At 56.9% G+C, this 20364-nt stretch overlaps 5 protein-coding genes across 5 annotated transcripts in view; 2 read left to right on the plus strand and 3 right to left on the minus strand.

The window, feature by feature from the left end:
* PTSG_04317 (lipoyl synthase) overlaps nucleotides 1-5593 on the plus strand; it is a gene marked incomplete at its 3' end in the record, with an annotated part of 8961 nt that extends 3368 nt beyond the window's left edge. The window contains exons 9-17 of the mRNA XM_004994347.1: nucleotides 275-325; nucleotides 516-742; nucleotides 992-1052; nucleotides 1264-1344; nucleotides 1482-1587; nucleotides 1874-1984; nucleotides 2184-2366; nucleotides 2577-2685; nucleotides 2983-5593. Of these exons, the coding sequence (XP_004994404.1) occupies nucleotides 275-325; nucleotides 516-742; nucleotides 992-1052; nucleotides 1264-1344; nucleotides 1482-1587; nucleotides 1874-1984; nucleotides 2184-2366; nucleotides 2577-2685; nucleotides 2983-5593 (3540 nt within the window). The remainder of the gene's footprint in view (nucleotides 1-274; nucleotides 326-515; nucleotides 743-991; nucleotides 1053-1263; nucleotides 1345-1481; nucleotides 1588-1873; nucleotides 1985-2183; nucleotides 2367-2576; nucleotides 2686-2982) is intronic.
* A 704-nt stretch (nucleotides 5594-6297) lies between these two features.
* PTSG_04318 (uncharacterized protein) lies at nucleotides 6298-7682 on the plus strand (the record flags this gene model as incomplete). Its single annotated transcript, XM_004994348.1, has 1 exon — nucleotides 6298-7682. The coding sequence occupies one exon, from the start codon at nucleotides 6298-6300 to the stop codon at nucleotides 7156-7158; it is 861 nt and encodes a 286-aa protein (XP_004994405.1). The 3' UTR covers nucleotides 7159-7682.
* A 273-nt stretch (nucleotides 7683-7955) lies between these two features.
* PTSG_04319 (uncharacterized protein) lies at nucleotides 7956-12581 on the minus strand (the record flags this gene model as incomplete). Its single annotated transcript, XM_004994349.1, has 13 exons — nucleotides 7956-8090; nucleotides 8347-8402; nucleotides 8549-8654; nucleotides 8807-8905; nucleotides 9226-9334; nucleotides 9584-9663; nucleotides 10012-10257; nucleotides 10524-10777; nucleotides 10963-11056; nucleotides 11298-11393; nucleotides 11611-11803; nucleotides 12018-12076; nucleotides 12510-12581. The coding sequence occupies 13 exons, from the start codon at nucleotides 12579-12581 to the stop codon at nucleotides 7956-7958; spliced, it is 1599 nt and encodes a 532-aa protein (XP_004994406.1).
* A 205-nt stretch (nucleotides 12582-12786) lies between these two features.
* PTSG_04320 (Epc1 protein) lies at nucleotides 12787-19252 on the minus strand. The gene is made up of 14 exons (XM_004994350.1): nucleotides 19207-19252; nucleotides 17912-18790; nucleotides 17377-17539; nucleotides 17119-17206; nucleotides 16858-16918; nucleotides 16549-16641; nucleotides 16277-16387; nucleotides 15903-15970; nucleotides 15676-15756; nucleotides 15157-15487; nucleotides 14839-14949; nucleotides 14462-14610; nucleotides 13867-14271; nucleotides 12787-13567 (listed from the first exon to the last, which is right to left on the minus strand). The coding sequence occupies exons 2-14, from the start codon at nucleotides 18065-18067 to the stop codon at nucleotides 13471-13473; spliced, it is 1914 nt and encodes a 637-aa protein (XP_004994407.1). The 5' UTR covers nucleotides 18068-18790; nucleotides 19207-19252; the 3' UTR covers nucleotides 12787-13470.
* Nucleotides 19253-19471: 219 nt separating this feature from the next.
* PTSG_12157 (uncharacterized protein) lies at nucleotides 19472-20292 on the minus strand (the record flags this gene model as incomplete). Its single annotated transcript, XM_004994351.1, has 3 exons — nucleotides 19472-19529; nucleotides 19775-19807; nucleotides 20198-20292. 3 exons carry the CDS (start codon nucleotides 20290-20292, stop codon nucleotides 19472-19474), a joined length of 186 nt encoding a protein of 61 aa, XP_004994408.1.
* Nucleotides 20293-20364: the final 72 nt, after the last annotated feature.

Consider the following 20364-nt stretch of genomic DNA (forward strand, 5'->3'; position numbering starts at 1 on the left):
GAGCAAACAACACACACACACACACACACACACACACACACACATCACACACACACACACACACACACACACACACACACACACACACACACACACACACACACACACACACACACACACACACACACACACACACACACACACACACACACACACACACACACACACACACACACACACACACACACACACACAAACATCGCACGCAACGCGGATGAGTGCGAGCGATGAGATCAGGGAGGACTTGCTCCATGTGCATGTCAACACGGCCAAGGAATGGCTGAGCGGCTACTCGCTTGCAGAGCGCAAGAAGTTCTGGGTGGAGGTGCGCCACATATGCGACCGTGCTCTGTTGTACAGTGCTTTGCTCTGCTGTGCTTTGCTGTGCACTGTGCTACTGCGCAACTCTCCCCCTCTCTCGCTCACACACGCGCGTGCACACGCACATGCACACACGCACATGCACACGCACACTCCAACAAAACACATCCGCGAATCGCGGTCCTTTTGGTCAGCTGCTGCTGGAGGTGCCGCAAGAAACTGGGTTCATCATCACTGTGGCACATCGTGTGCAGAACATTCATGCTGCGCTGATGGGCTCCGACAACGACGATGACAACGACACTGGCATTGACGCAGCACGTACAGGACACAGCAAGGCGAAGCATGCCACGACAGCAGAGCAGCAGGAGCACGCAGACCTAACACAGCCCTTTGCACAGGCTGCAGCCGAGATTAACAGGTCAGTGACGCACATACACCACAAGCAGCCACATGCATCGGTACCTGCGTCGTCGCAGCACCGTACCAATCGAAACCGCACACTTACTCACACACTCACTCTCACTGACGCACTGACGCTCACTTAGTCTCTCTCCCTCTCACACACACACACACACACACACACACTCTCTCTCTCTCTCTCTCTCTCTCTCGCATTCGCACTGCTGTAATGTCTGTTTCCTTTGCCTCTCTGTGCGACTACCCAAAGGTTGAACAGCGATCGCGCCAAACAACAACGATGGGAAACGCAACGTGATCTAGCACTACAGGTTAGGCACGAGCATGAACGCTTGCACTGGCACACACACACACGCTCTCTCTCGCTCCCTCTCTCTCTCTGTTATGTTCACATCTGAAGCGACTGCCACCGCTGTTATCGATCTCACTGCCAACGAGTAACCTAACTTACGCTCACTGCCGCCACAACTGCGCCACATCCATGCCCTCACAACACCACGCACACACACACCATCGTGACAGCACATCACCGCCATCACAGACTCGCTCAACTCATTATCACGTGAGTTTGCCATGAACTACACCGTCTCCGAGCGTGTCAAGGTGAGGCTTGTCATCCACTATGTCACCTGTGCACCCCAACACACACACACACACATACACACACACACACACTGTGGGTCTGCCATCAACAGTGGCGTACTCAACCAGCACGCACCATCTGCCCCCTTCCATTGCAGGCGCCGCCAACGAACCTGGTGATGGTGTCATCTGCTGTGCCGGGATATCAGCTGCTTGCCGCCGCTTGTAACGAGACAACCACATGCATCGCTTATGACGCAACAGGTCGGTGACCACACACACGACGCACACATAGTTGTGCACACAGACGCACAAAGATGTACAAACACAAACAAAGTCACGCAAATGCGTACATACACGCACACAGATGTAAACACACATACACACACATGTGTAAACACGGACACATACACACACACACACACACACACTCTCTCTCTCTCTCTCTCTCTCTCTCTCTCTCTCTCTCTCTCTCTCTCATGCACACGCATACCAACACGCGCTCACGCCTGCAATGACACCCCAACACCTCGCCACCACGGACAACCAGGTACGCCGTCGCAGCTGCTGTCTCGCGTCGTCGCCGTCTTGAAGCAGCGACCCGTCCACCACGCAGCGCTCGTCTGTCAGGGCCGCCCAGGCATCATCCACCTCACGCGCGGTGCGGTGCCTGTGCTTGTGCTTGAGGGCGCGTCTGTCTCTCTGTCCGTTTGTCTGTCTCTCTGTCTGTGTATCTGCCGTTGCGTTGTTGTCGGTGCCCAAATTCCATGTATGAGCACGTATCCTTCCTCACCCCCTCTCCTCCACCTCTCCTCCCCCACTCCTCCACCTCTCGGCCAACCCCATCCCCCAATGCGCAGATGTGGAGACGAAAGTTGCGTCCGTGGCGGAGAGCAAAGTGGTCGTTGAGTTTTGGCGCCGGCTCGGCCTCCTCCTCCAGCCGTCATCACACCACCACCATGCACATGCACACGACAGCCACGGCCACACGCGTGCGCCGCGGGCCACGCTGCACGTCTTCTCTCCACTGCTTACGGATTCAGGTGAGCAACACCTTCCACGTGCTTGTATTCATATTGTATGCTGTGCCCGTCTGTTCCCCTCTCCCCGTCTTCATATGCATTCGTTCGCTTGCCTTTGTTTACCAGTCGTTGAAGTCAGACAGCAGCTGCATTATCGTTCCGCTCACTGACCACTTTCCGCCACCCCTTTTTCCCGTTGCCCCACCTTCATGCGTCCCTCCCCGCCACCAGCGGAGGGCGGGAAGCTGATCAAGCTGCTTGCGCGCCAGGCCAACATCGCCCTCGTGCCCTGCAACGACCTCACCGTGGCGTTTGAGGGGGACCTGCGCCCCCCGCCACCGTCAGCAACATCACAACAACAACAACAACAACAACAACAACAACAACAACAACAACAACAACAACAACAACAACAACAACAACAACAACAACAGAACCAGCACCAGTCGCCCAACAAGTCATCGTCACTGGTTGTTTCGGCTCGACCCGACACGGCACCAGCACACACCACCACTGGCACCACGACAACGACCACAATGACACACATGCGTGCACCAGCGACTGCGGCCTCGCTGTTCTTCGAAGCGTTGCCGCTGCACACGTGGCGTGCTGGCGCGCTCCTTTTTGCTGACGTCAGCACGGGCTGTGACGAGGCGTTTCGTGCGGAGCGCCAGGCCGCGCTGAGAACCATTGTGGACCAGCAACTGCAGCTGCTGATTGCAGAGTGCACGGGGTTCACAACATCGGCGGGGATCATGGCGTGCATGTCTGAGCTGCGGCACTGGTTCGCGACACAGTGGGAGGACGTGCGGCGTGCTGCTGTTGCGTTTCCCTTGCACAGTGAAGTCGAGGGCGAAGACGACACGCACGTGAGCGCACAATCACACCAGCAGCACCCGTTGCAGCTCCTGCCGCTGTCAGACATGGACACGTCGCACCCTCCAGACTTCAAGACTTCGCACGTGCTGTCGTCGCTTGGCGGGTGGCTGCTGGAGCGCTCGCAAGTGTACGGATCGCAACACGCAGAGAACGCACTGCGGAACGAGGAGGTGGCGGCGGTGCGATTGCAGGAGTTGGACGAATTGGAACAGCACCTGTCGACGCTGCATGCTGTTCAGCAGGGCCTGGTGGCTTCGCTGGTTGCACTGGACGGGGCAAAGGCGCCGAGCTCCACAAACGCCAGTGGTGGTGGTGGTGGTGGTGGTGGTGGTGTGAACAGGAAGGGGACGAAGACAAAGACGAAGAGCACCAAGAAGCCGCGGCGAGGACACATGTCGCTCATGCGGCGCGCTGACCGTGACGAGGATGATGATGACGAGGATGATGATGATGACGATGATGATGATGATGACGATGATGATGATGACAGTGATGACGGCAGCGACGACGAAAACGATAGAGAGAGCGGTAGCAGCAGCGATACGACGGATGAAGATGAAGCCCGGGCCACTGTGGAGGATGTGCACACAAGCACGAAGGAGCTGGAGAGGAAGCTTCGGCGAGCTGCAGATAAACAGCAGCAATGGCGACAGCAAATGCTGAAGCGGCAGCTGAGCGAGCACCAGGAGATGGCGGTGCGGAACACACAGGCGCAAGAGGGCAGTGGCAAGCGCGGAGGGGACGCCAACCACGATGCCGCAGGTGGTGACGGCGGCGATGGTGGCGATGGTGCTGGCGCGTTTGCAGCGTTTATGGAGGACTGGCTGCGGAGTGAAGATGCGTTCGTGCACGTGCTGACCGCGTGTGAGCGCGTGGATGTGTCGACATTGGAGGCGCTGACGCGGGTGCGGCGACCGAGCGAGCACCGGCGTGGGCGGCGGCGGTGGATGCGTGGCCACTCGCGGGGCGACGACGACAACGACGCCGATGATGGCGATGGTGGTGATGGTGGTGGCAATGATGGCGGAAGGGTGGGACGAAGACGAGGAGGGACAGGGACCAGGAAAGACAGGTTGCACCGCAGCGACGCGCGTGGCCGTGATGGCAACGCGGGAGCAGATGCGCGGATGGCGCTGGACGTGCACACGGCGAGCACCATCTTTGGTCTGCAGCAGGAGGCCATGGAGGCGGCAGACACATACTATCGACGGCTGCGGTCGTGTGCGCGCCCGCTCACCCGCTTGGCCGCCGCGATTCACACCATTCAGCATGCAGAGGCGCCGGCTGTGCTGCAGCTCGTGTACCGGTGCCAGCCGCTCCTGCTGCAGGTGTGCAGTGCCGCGGCCGCATATGCACGGGCAGTGGCGGTGATGGCCGACAACCTGCACCTCGCAGACGGCGCGTGGAACGATGAGGTGGGCGGCAACGCGCACCTTGTGAGCGCGTGGTCGCGGGTGCTGGTGCAGCGGCCCGTGCTGGCGCCGTCGTTTGCACAGGTGCGGCATCTCCTCGTTGCGCGGTTGAAGCGCATGCAGCTGTGCTTCTCGCGGCTGTGCTACCGCCTGCACCACTTGGAGGGCAGCGTGTTTGCGCTTCTCAAACTCGCTGGCGGGGACAGTGATGCGGAGAAGGCGTGGGTGTCGTGCTCGTCGCTGCTGGTGGAGATGCTCGCGCTCGCACGCAGCACAACAGCGGAGATCACGCGTAGGCGGGCAGCGGCAAGCAAGGTGCTGGTGGCGCGGCTGTGCGAGGCTGCCAGGGCACAGGGTGGGGCTCTTCGGCTTGCGGCTGCCGGCAGCAAGGGCAGGGACGTGCACACGCGACTGGCTCAGCTGCAGCAAGCGGCGGACCGCACTGCAGCCATCACTGCTGGCGGCGATGGCGGCGATGGCGGCGATGGCGGCGATGGGGTGGTGTTTGTGTGGTGTGTTGGGTTGCGGGTGGATGAGGAGACGGGGCGTGAGCAAGGGCCGGCGTATCTTGCGTCATGCTTTGAGCGCGCGCAGCACCTCGTACCTGTGACCGTCACTGTAGAAGCGCTGCAACCACTGGAGGCTGGCGATGGTGGCGGTGGTGGCGATGGGGAAGCAGAGGATGGTGCTTTTGATGGCGCGGGTGATGTCGTGGTGCTACCACAGGTGCCGACGCTGTATGGGTCGTGCATTGTGCATGCGCCTCGCCCGGAGGCTGGCCTGAGACTGCGCGGGCACGTGTTGCATGACGCTTTCATCACTGATGCGGGGGTGCATGTGCTTCGGTTGCGTGAGCACGCGGAACTGGGTGATTCTGCGGTGCTGCTGTCTCCGTCTGCCATTGCCGTGCAACAGCTCATGTACCAGCTTGACCAGCACAACGCCCGCCGCCGCTGAGGGCGCACCGCCCTCCTCTCATAGTGTGTGCGTGCGTGCGTGCGTGTGTGTGTGTGTGTGTGTGTGTGTGTGTGTGTGTGTGTGTGTGTGTGTGTGTGTGTGTGTGTGTGTGTGTGTGTGTGTGTGTGTGTGTGTGTGTGTCACAGTGTGTGTTCTGGGACGATGTCATTGTTTTGCTTTCTGTTTTTTCTTGTGTTTACCGGTTTGATTGACCTACTCTAAACAACCATGTACAAGCACGTCAAGGTCTGCCCAACTTCTTCGAGGAGGCATACGACTTGACGCAGTCGTCTCAAGCTGCTTAAACGCGATGTCGTACATGTGACAACAGCGACAAAGACGGCAGCGGCAAGTGGGCAGCAAAGAAGAGTACAGAGACATTTGAATGAATAACTATCCAGAGAACAGAAAACAAAAAAGGTACAATAATAAACAAAGAAACAAATGACTCTCTTGTAATTCTAAACAGCCAGCTCAACAATGATATGAACAACCACATCGCCCAACGAGTGCGCCAGCATGCCGCGTTCCTTAGCTTGCCGCTCCTTCTCCGCTTGCACCCAGCACAAACACCCGCGACACGTGAAGACGTGAGAGCACACGACACACTAGCACACTGGGTTTGAAGTTGCCGCGGCCCTTCAATGTCACATTTTAATTGCACAAAGTACTCAAGAATCAGCTGCGTGGAAATTGGTCCGAAGATGTCGCTGTTTTTCTCCGGTCGCTGCCACAAAACAACAACACACAACAACATACCACACAACAACAACACAGACCAGAGCATGACGACAACAGTGCGCGAGCTCCTGGACTTGGTGGCTGAGCAGGATGGCAGTGCAACGCTGTCGCTTGTGGACGTGGACGTGGCCGATGACGCGTTGGAACACTTGATTGCGCTCTTGCCTCAGCCAGATGCCATCACAAAGGTGGTGCTGGAGCGGAACGGCCTGCAAAGCGGCGCCAGCGTCGCCCGCCTGGTGTATGCCTTGTCGGCGCTGGAGGAGCTTGTTGTGCGTCGCAATGATCTCACGCAGGACGGGTTCCAGGAACTGTGCGTGGCACTGCAAACCCACGACAGCCTGCACACGCTCGACTTGAGCCGCAACAGGCTCCCAGATGCAGCTGCAAACGAGCTCTGTGCTGCGCTGGCATCATCCAGCTCGCTGCGCACCCTCAACTTGAGGGACAACTGCCTGACGGGGGACTCTGCGATGACCCTCTCTGCCCTGCTCATGAGCGGCGAGTGCAAGCTGGAAACACTAGACCTAGGCGTCAACGATCTCTCGGACAGCGGGACCCTTGCCATCGCCGCGGCCCTTGAGGCGGACGCGTGCACGCTGCAACGGCTGTCACTCGACACAAACTCCATCACCATGGTTGGTGCGCAGGGCCTTGCATCTGCCCTCACCAAGAACAAGACCCTCAAGGTGCTCAGCATCACGGACAACAAGCTCGGCGACGCAGGCGTACAGGCACTCGAAGAAGCGCAGGGAAGCAACGCTGTCCTGCAGGAGGTTGCAGTGCGAGGTAACAAGTCGATCTTGGCTCATACCTCCATCTGACGCCGGCGCGCGCGCGTGTGTGTGTGTGTGCGTGCGTGCGTGCGTGCGTGCGTGCAAGTTTGTATGTGTGTTTGTGTGTGTGTGCGCGAGGGAGAGTGTGCGTGCATGCGTTAATGAGTGAGTCAGTGTGTGAATGAGTGTGATTTGCAAGCGTGAGTATGGGTGCTAGTGCACGTGGTGTCTTTGTGTGAATGTTATTCCGTGGTGCAAGACCATCCAACCACTGGTGTTGTCCTGCGTCCCCTCGCTCCCCATGTGCATGCTCGTTTTTGGTTAATGCATGGCTAAGTGCTTGTCTGCTTTTTTACATCCTGTCCGATCGATTGATTGCCCCACTCGCGCCGGCGTTCACGCCGACACTGCGCTGTCTTGTTTTCCAACATGTCCCCCCTCCCCCTGCTTGATCGGACGCAAGACTCATTCATGTCCGTGTATTTATATGTCGGGTGCCAATGAAACCACGCCTCATTTGCCAGTACAACAGCGCATGTCACGCGAAGCAGAGTGGCCATGACCGAACACCCAAACGAAACAAGCAAAAAATCAAGCGAAGCCATGAAGCGAGACAATCAAACAGGAAAAGCAATCAAGGATCTCCACAGATCTACGCCCCCCACCACTACCGCTACCACCAGCACTGACATGTCACCACAAGGGCAAAGGCCGTGTGTGTGCGCGTGTGTGTGAGTGTGCGTGTGTGTGTGTGTGTGTGTGTGTGTGTGTGTGTGTGTGTGCGTGTGTGAGTGCATGTGTGAGTGAGTGTGTGTGTGTGTGCGTGTGTGCGTGCGTGTGGTGCATCATTTGCGCCTGCTGCCTGCGACGCGTGGGTTGTATGCAATGGCCTCCTCCGCTGCCCGCTCGTCACCGGCGTCTTCGTCCGCATCGGGCGCCTCGGGAACCTCCGCCGCACGCTGCTCAGCCACTTCCTTTGCCTGGTGTGAAACAAGCCGGGGGGGGGGAGCAAGACACGACGCAAGGATGTGAGAACAGGGCGAAGGATGCGCTGTGTGTGTGTGTGTGTGTGTGCGCGTGTGTGTGTGCGCGCGTGTGTGTGCGCGTGTGTGTGTGCGTGTGTGTGTGTGTGTGTGTGTGTGTGTGTGTGTGTGCGCGTGCGCGTGTGTGTGTGTGTGTGCGTGCGTGCGTGCGTGCGTGTGCATGTACATGATGTGTTTTCTGCGCAAGGCTCACCAGCTTCTCTGCGCGCTTTGTAAAGTCCGTGTTGCGGTCCCGGAATCGACGCAGCACTGAGGATGTCACGCACACCGCACAACCCATGTCAGCACACCATGAGCACCGTGCAAACAAGGACAACAGCAAAGCCAAAAGCATACAGCAGTGCCAACCAGCCAACCAACCAACCAACCAATCACCAGCACAATGGTCACAGCACCTGGCCCGCTCTCGACAAGATGGACGATCTTCGCGCCGCCGTGGTGCCCACCGCACGCAAGCTGGTATCCGGAGTCCGGGCAGAAGCCCATCGTAAACACGGGGCCCTGTCACGGTGTGTGTGTTGGGGCGGGGCGCAGAAGGTAAGGAAGCGCAGCACTGCAACGAATACAGCACGAACGACCACCCCCAGTATCACCAGCAGTAGCAGCAGCAGCAGTAGCACAGTAGCAGCACCAGCATCATCATGACAACGCACGAGATCATAGTCCTTTGAGAGGATCATGGAGGGCTTGTCCTTGACGTCCCAGACCTTGACATGCTCGTCTGGCGAGCCTGTCGCCATCAGCCCTTCAATCTGCAGACAACACCACATGCACACGTGCACAGTCGGGCTGTGAACAACGAGGCCATGTAACCACCGCGCACTGGCACCACGACGCTAAAAAAACCAGTGTACACACACACGCACACACACGCACACACACACACACACACGACGAGCACAGTGCTCTTCACGAATACCGACGCGTTCACTCCCAACACGTTCGCTGCCGACACCACACCCACAACAACACTGAAAGTTGCCAGCACCACCAGCACCACCAGCAACAGCAGCAGCAGCACCACCACCAACCACCACCACCCAGCAGCAGCAGCAGCAGCAGCAGCACGAACCTGTGGGCTGAGAGCCACGCACGACACGGCAGCATCGTGTGCCTTGAGCGTAAACACAGGCTTCCCCGGTGCGCGCGCAGAGCACTTGAACACCGTGCCGTTGGACGTGCTGCAGACACAACAACGGGTGCACAGGGTGATGGTGGACCAGGGGAGGTGGAAGGGATTCGGGGATGAGGCAAGGCGGAGGCTGGACACTCGTGCTGGTCTTTGCAAAGCTCTGTTCGCAGCGACACCAAGATAGCCGCTTGCATACACCACTCCACACACACACACACACACACACACACACACACACACACACACACACACACACACACACACACACACACACACACACACATGCGCGTTTACTCACCCAGCGATGAACATGGCCGGGTCCCAGGGGCACCACTCCAGGCACTCGACGTCGCCGTCAAGCTCCCACGTCGCAACAGCCTGCGCAGTCAATGCACACAGCACAGCACGTGAGCAACCCAGCGCCAACACCACGCCAAGCAGCATTGGTGAAGAGCAGGGGGGGGGGGAGGGGGAACAATACAGGGAGCAGACGGCTTGACATTCAATATCACATGTACCGTGAACAACAACAACACCAACAACTTACACAACACCAACAACATAAACAACAACATAAACAACAACAACAACAACAACAACAACAACAACAACAACAACAACAACAACAACAACAACAACAACAACACCACCAACAACATCCTCTCTCACACTCGCGTGTTGTGTGGACCAAACACTACCCACTCAAAACTGAAACCAGCCACGCACCTCTGGCGTGCGTGTGTCAAAGACGGAGACGTGACCGCCGTGTGCGCCCGTGGCGAGAACAGCAACCTCTTGCGGGTTCCACTTGACATTCTCCACCTTGGTGGTGTGGTGCGTGTATGTGCGCATGCACTGCGTGGAGTTGAGGTCCCACAGACGTACGGTTGTGTCTGCCGATGCGCTGGCAAGCAGCGTGCGCTGTCCACGGTTCCACGCCAGACCTAGCACAGCGTCCCGGTGGCCGGGGTACTGCCGTGCATGGTGGTGGTGTTGGTGGTGTTGTTGGTGTTGGTGAGGAGGCGAGAAGAAGGGGAGGAAGGAGAGCGGGAGCATTAAGGAGGGAAACAGGCGCCGTTTAGGGATGGCGATGACGTTGGATGAGCGCCAACGATAAAGGGACGGTGGTGGTGATGGGTTGTTGTCGGGATGGGTTGCCGCGGTGCAAAGTGGTGATGGGCAATTGAGAGCACCGCAAGCGACAGCGAGGACGAGCTCAAGTGTACGCGTGCTTGCACGGCTTCACACACCTTCTTCTTCCCCTTCTTTGTCTTCTTTGGCTTGCCGAGTGTGACAGCGGGCTCGGGCGCCTCGAGCACATCAAGGTCCCACAGCTCAATCTGCGGCTCCATCGTGCCCAGCGCAAGGATGTTGCCCGTGCTGTTGTCGTCGTCGTTGCCTGGATCGTAACCAACCCACTCCATGCACACGGGGAAGGACGACAGCATCACGTCCGTGTGGGGGAACAGCGAATCCTCCTCCTCGTTCCAGACTGCGCAGAGGTGAGTGTTGGGAGGGGGGAGGGTCAGTTTGGTGCATCTCAGCGACACGTGGACCCAAGAAGCAAAGCGCTGACACTTGCGTACGTGCACATGAATGTGCACGACAGCACACAATAGCACACAATAGCACACACACACACACACACAATTGCAGGTCGCTGGCATTGGGGCTTACTGTGCATTTCGAGGCGGCCGAGGCCATCGTCAATGCGGCCAAGCACGAGCATGTTGTCTGTCGGGCTGATGGTGAAGTCTTCCTCGTCATCATCCTGAATGGAGGGGGGGGGGGAGGGAAGTGGCGGCACATGATATGCAAAAGATCAGCCCCAGTTCAAGGAAAAGTATTAGCTTGGCAGCAGGATCTGGGCACATGCACATGTACTCACATGTACACGCGCATGTCTAGACACACACACACACACACTCACTCACGCAAACACACACACACACACACACGCACACACGCACTCACGCACGCACTCACGCACGCACATACATACGCGCACACACCTTGTCGAGGGTGATGTAAGGATCGTCCTTCTGGTTCTTGTAGTAGGTGAGACCTTTGATGCTGGAGAGGTTGGCACCAGACAAGGTCACATCCTCCTCATCGTCGTATGTGTCGAGACCAAACTCCTTGACAACAGCCTGGCGATATCAAGGACATGCATGCGTGTATGTGAATGAGTGAGGTGGGCCAGATCAGAGGCAGCGGTGGGAGAACAGAGTGCGCTACGCAGAGGGAAAGCACACAGCATGCGTTAGGTTGACTGGCGTGAGGGCCTGGTTTGAACGTGAATGTCGCCATGTCGTTGAACCATACCGCATCCTCATCGTCGTCCTCAGCGGCATCCATCTCTGCGTCCTTGTCATCGTCGTCATCATCGCCCTCCTCCTCCTTCATCGCCTTTGTGTCATCACCTTCATTGTTGTCGTCACCCTCATCATCATCATCATCGTCATCATCATCGTCTGTCACCACATCATCGGCGTCCTCGTCCTCCAGCGTCGCATCACTGTGTGCAAACACACCAGGGATTCATGAACCATCAGGCCAACACGAACGGGGAACGTGTGAGGACAGTGTGTGTGTGTGTGCATGTGTGCATACGTGTGTGTATGTGTGCATGTGTGTGTGCGTGTATGCATGTGTGTGTGTGTGTGTGCGCGCGTGTGTGTGTGTGTGCGTGTGTGATCGGTTCGTGCAAATGCAACCACGAAACGTCATACCGCAGCTGTTCCTTGGTCTCTTCCATCAAGCGAGCAAGATCATCCTCCGTGACTTCCAGCTGATGTGCGCGTGTGTGTTTGGATGTTTGTTAGTGGGGGGGGGGATGGTGTTGGAAGTGGGGTTGGCAGGGTGCATGGGCGGCCGAGGCAAAGCGGAGGGAAGTGGATGGGGAAGGAAGAGAATAGAGGCGGAAGAGAAGAAGAAGAGGAGGAGGAGGAGGAGGAGAGTAGGAGAGTAGGAGGAGGAGGAGGAGGAGGAGGAGAGTAGGAGGCGGAGAGTAGGAGGAGGAGGAGGAGGAGGAGGAGGAGGAGAGAGCCAGATCGGCAGAGGAGGGAGTGATGCCCAAACATACGCAAAGAGACAGAGAGATAGATAGAGAGGCAGACACACAGACAGAGACAGAGAGACATAGACAAACAGACACACAGACACGCAGAGAGCCCTCAAAGAGACATAGACAAACAGACACACAGACACACACAGACACACACCTTGGTTGGCTGTGCCTTTGGTGCGCCTCGTGGCACCCACACCGAGCACGCGGTCAGGCCTTGCGACTCCATATTGTGTAGTGGCAGATTGTGCAGAGAAAATGCCTTCCGTGCCTCTGCTTGCTTTGCTTCTCCTGGTGCTTCCTCACCCACACTCGTTACACGACGTTTACTTATGCTGGCACTCCTCGAAAGAACAGAGACAGCGCACAGTCCCACAAAGGAGAGAGCTGCACATGAAGACAGAGACAGAGAGAGAGAGAGAGAGAGAGAGAGAGAGAGAGAGAGAGAGAGAGAGAGAGACAGAAAGGGGGGGGGGGAGTGATGCTCAGGATGGTGGCAGGAAGAAGTACACAATCCACAGCAGCGCACATCGCTGCTGGTACTCTCCACAAGCAATCCAAAGAGAACTCACAAACTGGGCAACTAGTGTGTGTGTATGCAGAGCGGGGGCGGGGAACAAGCAGGCAGCTGGATGGCAGTGGTTAACTTGCGCAAATACCATGATGGCTGGCTGTGTGCCACCCAATCGAACAAAAAAAAAAAGTGGTGGGTGTACAAGCAGACAAGAAAGCATAGCATTGACAAGGAAACCAAAATGTACAGGCGCTCACACGCACGCGCGTGTGCACATGTGCGAGATATGGTGACACACAAAAGCAAGCACATGTGCACACTCACGCACGCACGCACTTGTGTGCGGGTGAGCATTCACATTGCATAACAAGTACGCAGCTGCGCGAAAGGAGGTAGCAACAGAAATGGATGTCATATACAAAGGCGGCGGGGGTAGAGAAGGAAGAAAGGGAAAAGAACGGACGAAGAGGGGCAAACAAAGAGGGGATGAGGGGAAAGAAACAAGAGGCCCGCGTGGTGTTAAACCAACAAGACCGCGACCGGAACAAGGGAAAAAAAAAAAGGCATGACAGGGGAACAGCACTGGCAGATATGCACGCGGACATCACGGGGATGGCGGGTGTGGGCGCTTGTGCTGCAGGTCGTTGCCAAAAAAGTGGCTCGAGCCAACCTCTGCAAACACCGTGCCCGACGTTGGATACCTGAGTAGAGGGAAGCAGGGAGAGGGAGACAAGGAAGAGCGAGGCGAAGTGGGGCGGTGAGCGAAGCAAAACGGGATGACGACGTCACATGAAGGCGCAGGCGATCGCAAGTACGCATCAACCACAATTGAAGTACCAACCACAACACAGCGGCCAGCAATGGCCACTTCTGACACAGAACAAGCACACACACACACACACACACACACACACACACACACACTCAAACACACACGCACACACACACACACTCAAACACACACGCACACACACACACACACAATTGCCCACAAACTCACTGTTGCACGGGGTCGTCTGCCGCCGTCTGCTGCTGCTGTTGGCCGTTGCTCGTCGCTGCAGCCGTTGCTGGATTACTCGGCATGGGTGCTGCCATGGATGGCACAGCAACCGGCGACTGCTGGTGGTGCTGAGGGGCGCCACCTGCTGCTGCTGCTGCTGCGGGGAGCTGCGGTGCCGGGTGGTGCAGCAGCGCGGTTGCGTCACTGGCGCCGTCCTGCCGCGTGTCCATGGCCGTGGTCGTGGTTGGTGCTGGCGGCGGGACAGCCGGACGGGAGGGGAAGTGCCGCACAAACAGCAGCTGGCGGGGGATGCTGAGGTCGTGCTCGTCCTCAACGTGCTCCGGCTCCGGCTCAGCAAGCTCGTTCAGCGCGTCGTAGGTCGGGTGTGTGCGGTCAAAGATGACCCTGCGAGGGAAAGGGAAGGGAAAAGAGAGGCAAGAAAAAAGACGGGGAAGAAAGCGCAGACAAACGCATGTATCACACCACCGAAGATGTGAGCAAAGGTGCGACTGTTCGCGACGAGAGCACAGACAATCAGAAAACCAAGTAGTCCACTTGAACGTTCACACACACACGCAAACAAACAAACGCGCACCTGCCACCGCGACCGATGCGACGGCGGCAAAAGCCGCGAAGGAGTGGAACACGACGAGAGAGGGACGGTGGGGTGACATGGCCAGGCAGTGCGTCATAGTGGCTGAAGCGGCCCTTGCGGTTGAAGCACATTGACTGTCGAGACAGCGGCTGGTTGCAATAGATTGTGTGTGTGTGTGTGTGTGTGTGTGTGTGTGTGTGTGTGTGTGTGTGTGTGTGTGTGTGTGTGTGTGTTGGGTGAGCGGTTGCACGGGGAGCGACGACAACGATGTGAAGTCAAGCACAACCGCACCCTCATGCATGCGCAATGGCCCGTATCCATCCGCGACATTTGTTCACAAGCACACGTCGCAGAAAGCTACCGCCAGCCTGACGTACAGCGTGGTAGTAGACGTTGGTGCGGCGGCGGAAGCGGTAGGGGTCATCGCGTGCGTACTCGGGCTCTGTCACCGCCGACGTGTCCACATACACAAGCTCGTCCTCTTCCTCCTGTGCAGCCAGCGCGCCCGGTCGAGACACACGAGTGAATAGCATGCGGGATGAAGAGGATAAGGGAAGAGAGGGAGAAGGAATGGTCGCTCGCGCAGTGCACATGCGCAATGCACACAACGCACAAGGTGGGTGCAAGCGCTGACCAGACACAGGCAAACACAGCCCCCACCCCACACCACCGCGACCCGCACACACATGACGCACCTTTGGGCGTCTTTTCTTGAGGCGCTTGGCGTCGAGCTGGTTGATGGCGCCGAGCTTGATCTTGAGCGAGACCTTGGGCGGCGCCATGGGCTTGCCGGGTTTCTGTGCTTGTTGTTGGTCTGCAGCGAGCGTGTCAGCGGCGGCAGCAGCACCCTTCTTCTTTTTCTTCTTCTTTTTCTGTGCCCTAATGGCCTGCTCGTGTGCACCCATCAACGCACTTTTTTCCGACGTGGGTAGGGCGGCCTGCTTGGGCTGTTGCGGGGTCGGCGGCGGCTGCAGCCACGGCATGCACTCCCGCAGCAGCTGCCCAGAGTAGTCCTGCGCCGCATACCTGCAAGCAAGAAAACAAGGGTGGTTTGGTGGTTGCTGTGAGATGACGGCGTGGCAACCTCACACACACACACACACACACACACACACACACACACACACACACACACACACACAAGCTCGATGAGTCGCAAGAAGCGTTCGCCCTTCGTTTCATTCACGCACGCACTCTCACACCCCGCCACCGACCTGCAGCGCAAGACGCGGATCTCCGAGTCGACAGCGCGCGCCTTTGCGTCCTCACGCTCCATCATCAGCCGCAACATCTCCCTGCACGCGGTGAACGCAGGTAGGCGTACACGCACCGGTCGTGGCATTGGCAGAGGTGTCAGCGATGACAGGATGCGCGAGAGCAAAGCAGCAATGGGTGAGCAGGTGTGCGTGTGTGTGTGTCAAAGTGGTAGCGAGGAACAAACCTTGCGGCGCCAAGGTCTCTGCGCAGCTTCAGCATGTTCATGAAGTGGGCCTCGTTTTGTTGGCGGTTCTGTGCACACCAATAATTATGAGCAAACGGGTAAGCCAGTACAAATGCGAGCAAGTGGGAAGGGTGAGTGAGTGAGTGAGTGAGTGAGTGAGTGAGTGAGTGAGTGAGTGAGTGAGTGAGTGAGTGAGTGAGTGAGTGAGTGAGTGAGTGAGTGAGTGAGTGAGTGAGTGGGTTGAGTTGCAAGGCAGTTTGTTGGCGTAGCAACCAAGTGCTCAGGAGCATGTTGTGCACACACGCACTAATACACAACAAGTTTAAAACGCTGCACACATACACCTCCACACACCCACACACCCACACACACACCTTTCTGGTCTGCATGCGCTCGACACGGCGACGGAAGGCTATGTACGGATCGCCCTTTGATGAGGCGTCTGGCGCAGAAGTCTTGATCCGCGGCATCAACGTCTCCGCTTTCTGTGGTGCAACCCGTGTATGCACGCACGCATGGCGAAGGTGTGAGTGCCGAGGGCGAGCCAACACGCCAAGGTTAACCCGTAACCACACCCAACTCAAGCAGCAAGCACCGCAAGCACCACAAACACGCACGCGCAGGTACATGCAAGAGAGTGACTGACCACTTGGCCCAGGCGGCGAACGTAGTGTTGGTAAATGGGGTGGAGTGTGTCCTTGTCCAGACCAACAACGTCACATATTCGATCCATGGTCATCTGTGGCCGTTGCACATTTCGTGTGGATTGATGAGGGGTGAGAGGAGTGGCTAAACGTCTTCCACTTGCTGCCGCGCTTGGAGATCCAAGACACGTCTTGCACCCTGAATACACACCAACACGCCACCCTTCACCTACACCCACACCGACACCCACACGCAAACAAACATGTGGGCACATGCAAACTCATCCACCGTGCGTGCACGATGAACGTACGGGGTAGTGTTTCTCGATGGCATCCATCTTCTTCTCAAACTCCAATTCTGCCATTGGCTCCCTGCGAACACAATGCGTAATGCGGTGCACGAAGAGCAACAACACAGCCTTGTGCGTGAGTCAACGGATACTACAACGCCAGCAACAGGAAGCGCGCTGTATGCTGCGGTGGCAATTCATCTGCATCTTCGCCACATTCGGTGCTCAAGACACAGGGGCATTGTATGGCATGTCATGTGTGGGCGCTTCAAGCAGACGTACGTTCTGTTCTTGTTAAACTCGTTCAGCCACTCTTTGTCTTCCTCGTCCATGTCATAGTCGGGAGGTTGTTCCTCAAGAGTTGCCAGCACTATGACCACGCGACAGTGCAAGTACGTCATGAGGCATTGCGCTTGCTGGAAGGGGTGGAGTGGCACGCGAGGAGGCGGTGCACGCGAACCAGACGAAAAAGAAACGAAACCAGACCAGCACAAATGCAACACAGCCCACAAACCAAGACAGAGCCAACGCAGGACTTACGGCTCGGTTTGATGTATGTTGATGGGAGCTTGTAGTCTGGTTTGTGCAGTTGCTTGAACAAGGGGACGCCGTGGGTGATTTCGGGGATTGGGATTTCGAGGTTGAGCTGGGCCAGCGCACCTTTGCGGTTCTTCTGGTCGATGATTTGTTTCACATGAATCTCCTGCACGCATTTCACGCGTTTGCGTTTGCGTGTGTGTTTCGAGCGCGTGTCAGTTGATAGCGGGTGGGTAGTGCGGGGAGTGAGAGACACAGAGGGAGGCAGAGAATGAGGGAGAGGACAAAAAGGGGGTGGGGGGAAGGAGGGAGGGAACACACACACACACACACACACACACACACACACACGCGCGCGCGCGGAGATGAAACGACCAAAACAGCGACAACACACACACCAAAAACAGGCTACTTGAAGGGCTTGCGTGTGGGGTGTGGAAAATTTGTGGGTGGCAGTGCGAAAACACGGGTATGGATGACGCGATCAAGCTTCAAGGACCGTTGCGAGACAGGCTGCGAGCACAGTGGACGCGCTCACCTCCTCTTCCTCCTTCTCCATGCCAGTGGGCATGTCTGGGACGGCGCGGCTCAGCGCCGCTGTCTCCAGCAGCACATCTGGGTGGTCTTCCTCGCGGTAAATCGGCAGCGGCTTGTTGTGGTCAAGCGCTTTTTGCCGAAAGCGGATGCTGCTCATGGTCCAAGGCTATGAGTCAGCACTACTGACGAGGCCACACGGAACAAAAGTTGGTGTGTGTGTGTGGGGGGGGGGGGAAATAAGCGCTTGCTGGTGGGTAACGTGTCAAACAAGAGCGCGTTGTACATGGACCAGCTTGAGCCAGTATAAGACAGGAGGGGACCAACCGCTGAGGAAGGAAAAAAAAAGTTTGTCGACAAAAAGAAAGGCGGGCTTGGCGGGCGGCAAGCCGCCAACAGTAAAGGGGGTTGGGAAATGCGCAGATGAGCGCCTCAACTCGCTGTCAAAGGGTCCACACAAAGGAAAGGGGTGAAGGGAAAGGAAGGGTGTTGGGGAGAGGAAAGCGGTGTTGGGTCCACGATGGAGGGAGCCCCGGGGTCACCAATGGGGGAAGGGATGCACACCGGGCGCAGCAAGTGTGGGCGGGTGGCCGATAACGGCCAGCAAGCAAGCGAGCGAGAGCGAGGGTGAGGGTCTTGCACCAACAACCCTGGTTTTGGCGGGCTTGCAAGCACCGCGTGCGTTCGTCGATGTACGATTCGCACAGGGAACACACTGCAGTGCGCACAAAACCACGCAAGCGACGTATCCACCAAAGCAAAACTGGCAGAAATTTCCAATTCGCTCAGGGTGGGGAAATGTACATTTGCGGCCATTTGGATCAACGAAAAACCGCCGCAACGGAAACATGCCGCGAGAAACTCGAAAACCGCGCGCCTGCTCCTGTTTTGTTTGTGTGTGGTGTGTTCGTGTGTGTGTTGTGTGTTTGTTGTGTGTGTGTTTGTTGTGTGTGTGCGTGTGTGTTGTGTGTGGATGTGTGTTGTGCGCGCGTGTGTGTGTTGTGTGTTGTGTGTTGTGTGTTGTGTGTGTTGTGCGCGTGCGTGTCGAGGATGAGAAAGACTGTCAGGAAGCAAAAGGAAACAGATAGACAGCGAGGCAAATACAAACGACGATCATGATGGAGTGATGGAGTGATGGCAAGACATCAGCAACAAGTACATACGCGGGCGCGCACACAGACACAAACACACACATGCACAGAGACACAAAGACAAAAACACACACAAAAACACAAAGAGGCACAAACACACACAGACACAAACATTCACAAACACACACGCAGAACACAACAAACACACCAAAGAGCAAAGACGCGCGCGGTGATCTGCCATAGCCATGAAGGGCTCCCGTTGTGCTTGCAGCCTAGTCACAGAGCACAAGTGAGCATTCACGCACAGCGCATGGCTTTCCTCCTTTCCTCACGGAGCAAAAGCAGCAGACCTCAAACAGCAACAGCGCACGCAAGGGAAGAAGGGCCGTTGGCCCTTTTGACTTGACTGACATGGAGAGCAGCGAAGCGACGTCCTCGGGGGTGTTGGATTGGATGGCGTCCAATCAACAGTGTCAAACGGTCACTTCGCCGAGCGCGATGAGCAGCGTGCTGGGCACTGCCTTGGGAATGCTACAAGCCAGACAAGCAACAAGGGTGCTGTGAGCAAGTGACACCGCAGCGCGAGACTGCGTGATCTCGGCAGTAGACTTGTGTGACTGTGCGTGCATGTGTTGTGTGCGTGTGTGTGTGTGTTGTATGTGTATGTATGTGTTGCGTGTGTGTTGTATGTGTATGTATGTGTTGTGTGTATGTATGTGTTGTGTGTATGTATGTGTTGTGTGCGTGTGTATGTGTGTGTGTGTGTGTGCACGCACCAGTTCGGATAGCACGGCGTGACAGCAGATGACCTGATGACAGACTCAGTGTGGCCGTTGAGCAAACCCCAAGCAAGGAGTGCGTGACACAGTATCCAAGCCACAACCCCAAAAGTCTAAAAGCTGACCGCAAGCGCATGCCATCTGAGGAAGGCGAAGGCTGTTGAAACATGCGAAGTGTGAGAGAGAGAGAGAGAGTGTGTGTGTGTGTGGAAGCGTATGTGTGTATGTGTGTTTGCGTATGTATGTGTGTGGAAGTGTGTATGTGTGTGCGTGTGTGTGAGTGTGTGTGGAAGTGTGTATGTGTGTGTGTGTGTGAGTTGTGGAAGGTGGGATGCTTGCTTCTTCCACGCTTGCTTGCTGGTTTGTGCCCTGAAGCCTTGAAGTAGGGACAACACAAACATACACACACCAGACCTTCACCTTGAGGTCAGCGGAGAAGAGGCGACTCGCACTTGAACTGCAAGCCTAAGCACTGCCTCCTCCCTCCATTCCTCGCTTCGCGCCATGGTGGTCATTGTCGCGTGTGGTGTGGGGGCTGTCATGTTATTGTGCGCCGCGAAACTTGAAAAAAAAAATCGCTCACATCA

This window comes from Salpingoeca rosetta (assembly GCF_000188695.1).
Source record: "Salpingoeca rosetta unplaced genomic scaffold supercont1.10, whole genome shotgun sequence".
Lineage (NCBI taxonomy): Eukaryota > Choanoflagellata > Craspedida > Salpingoecidae > Salpingoeca > Salpingoeca rosetta.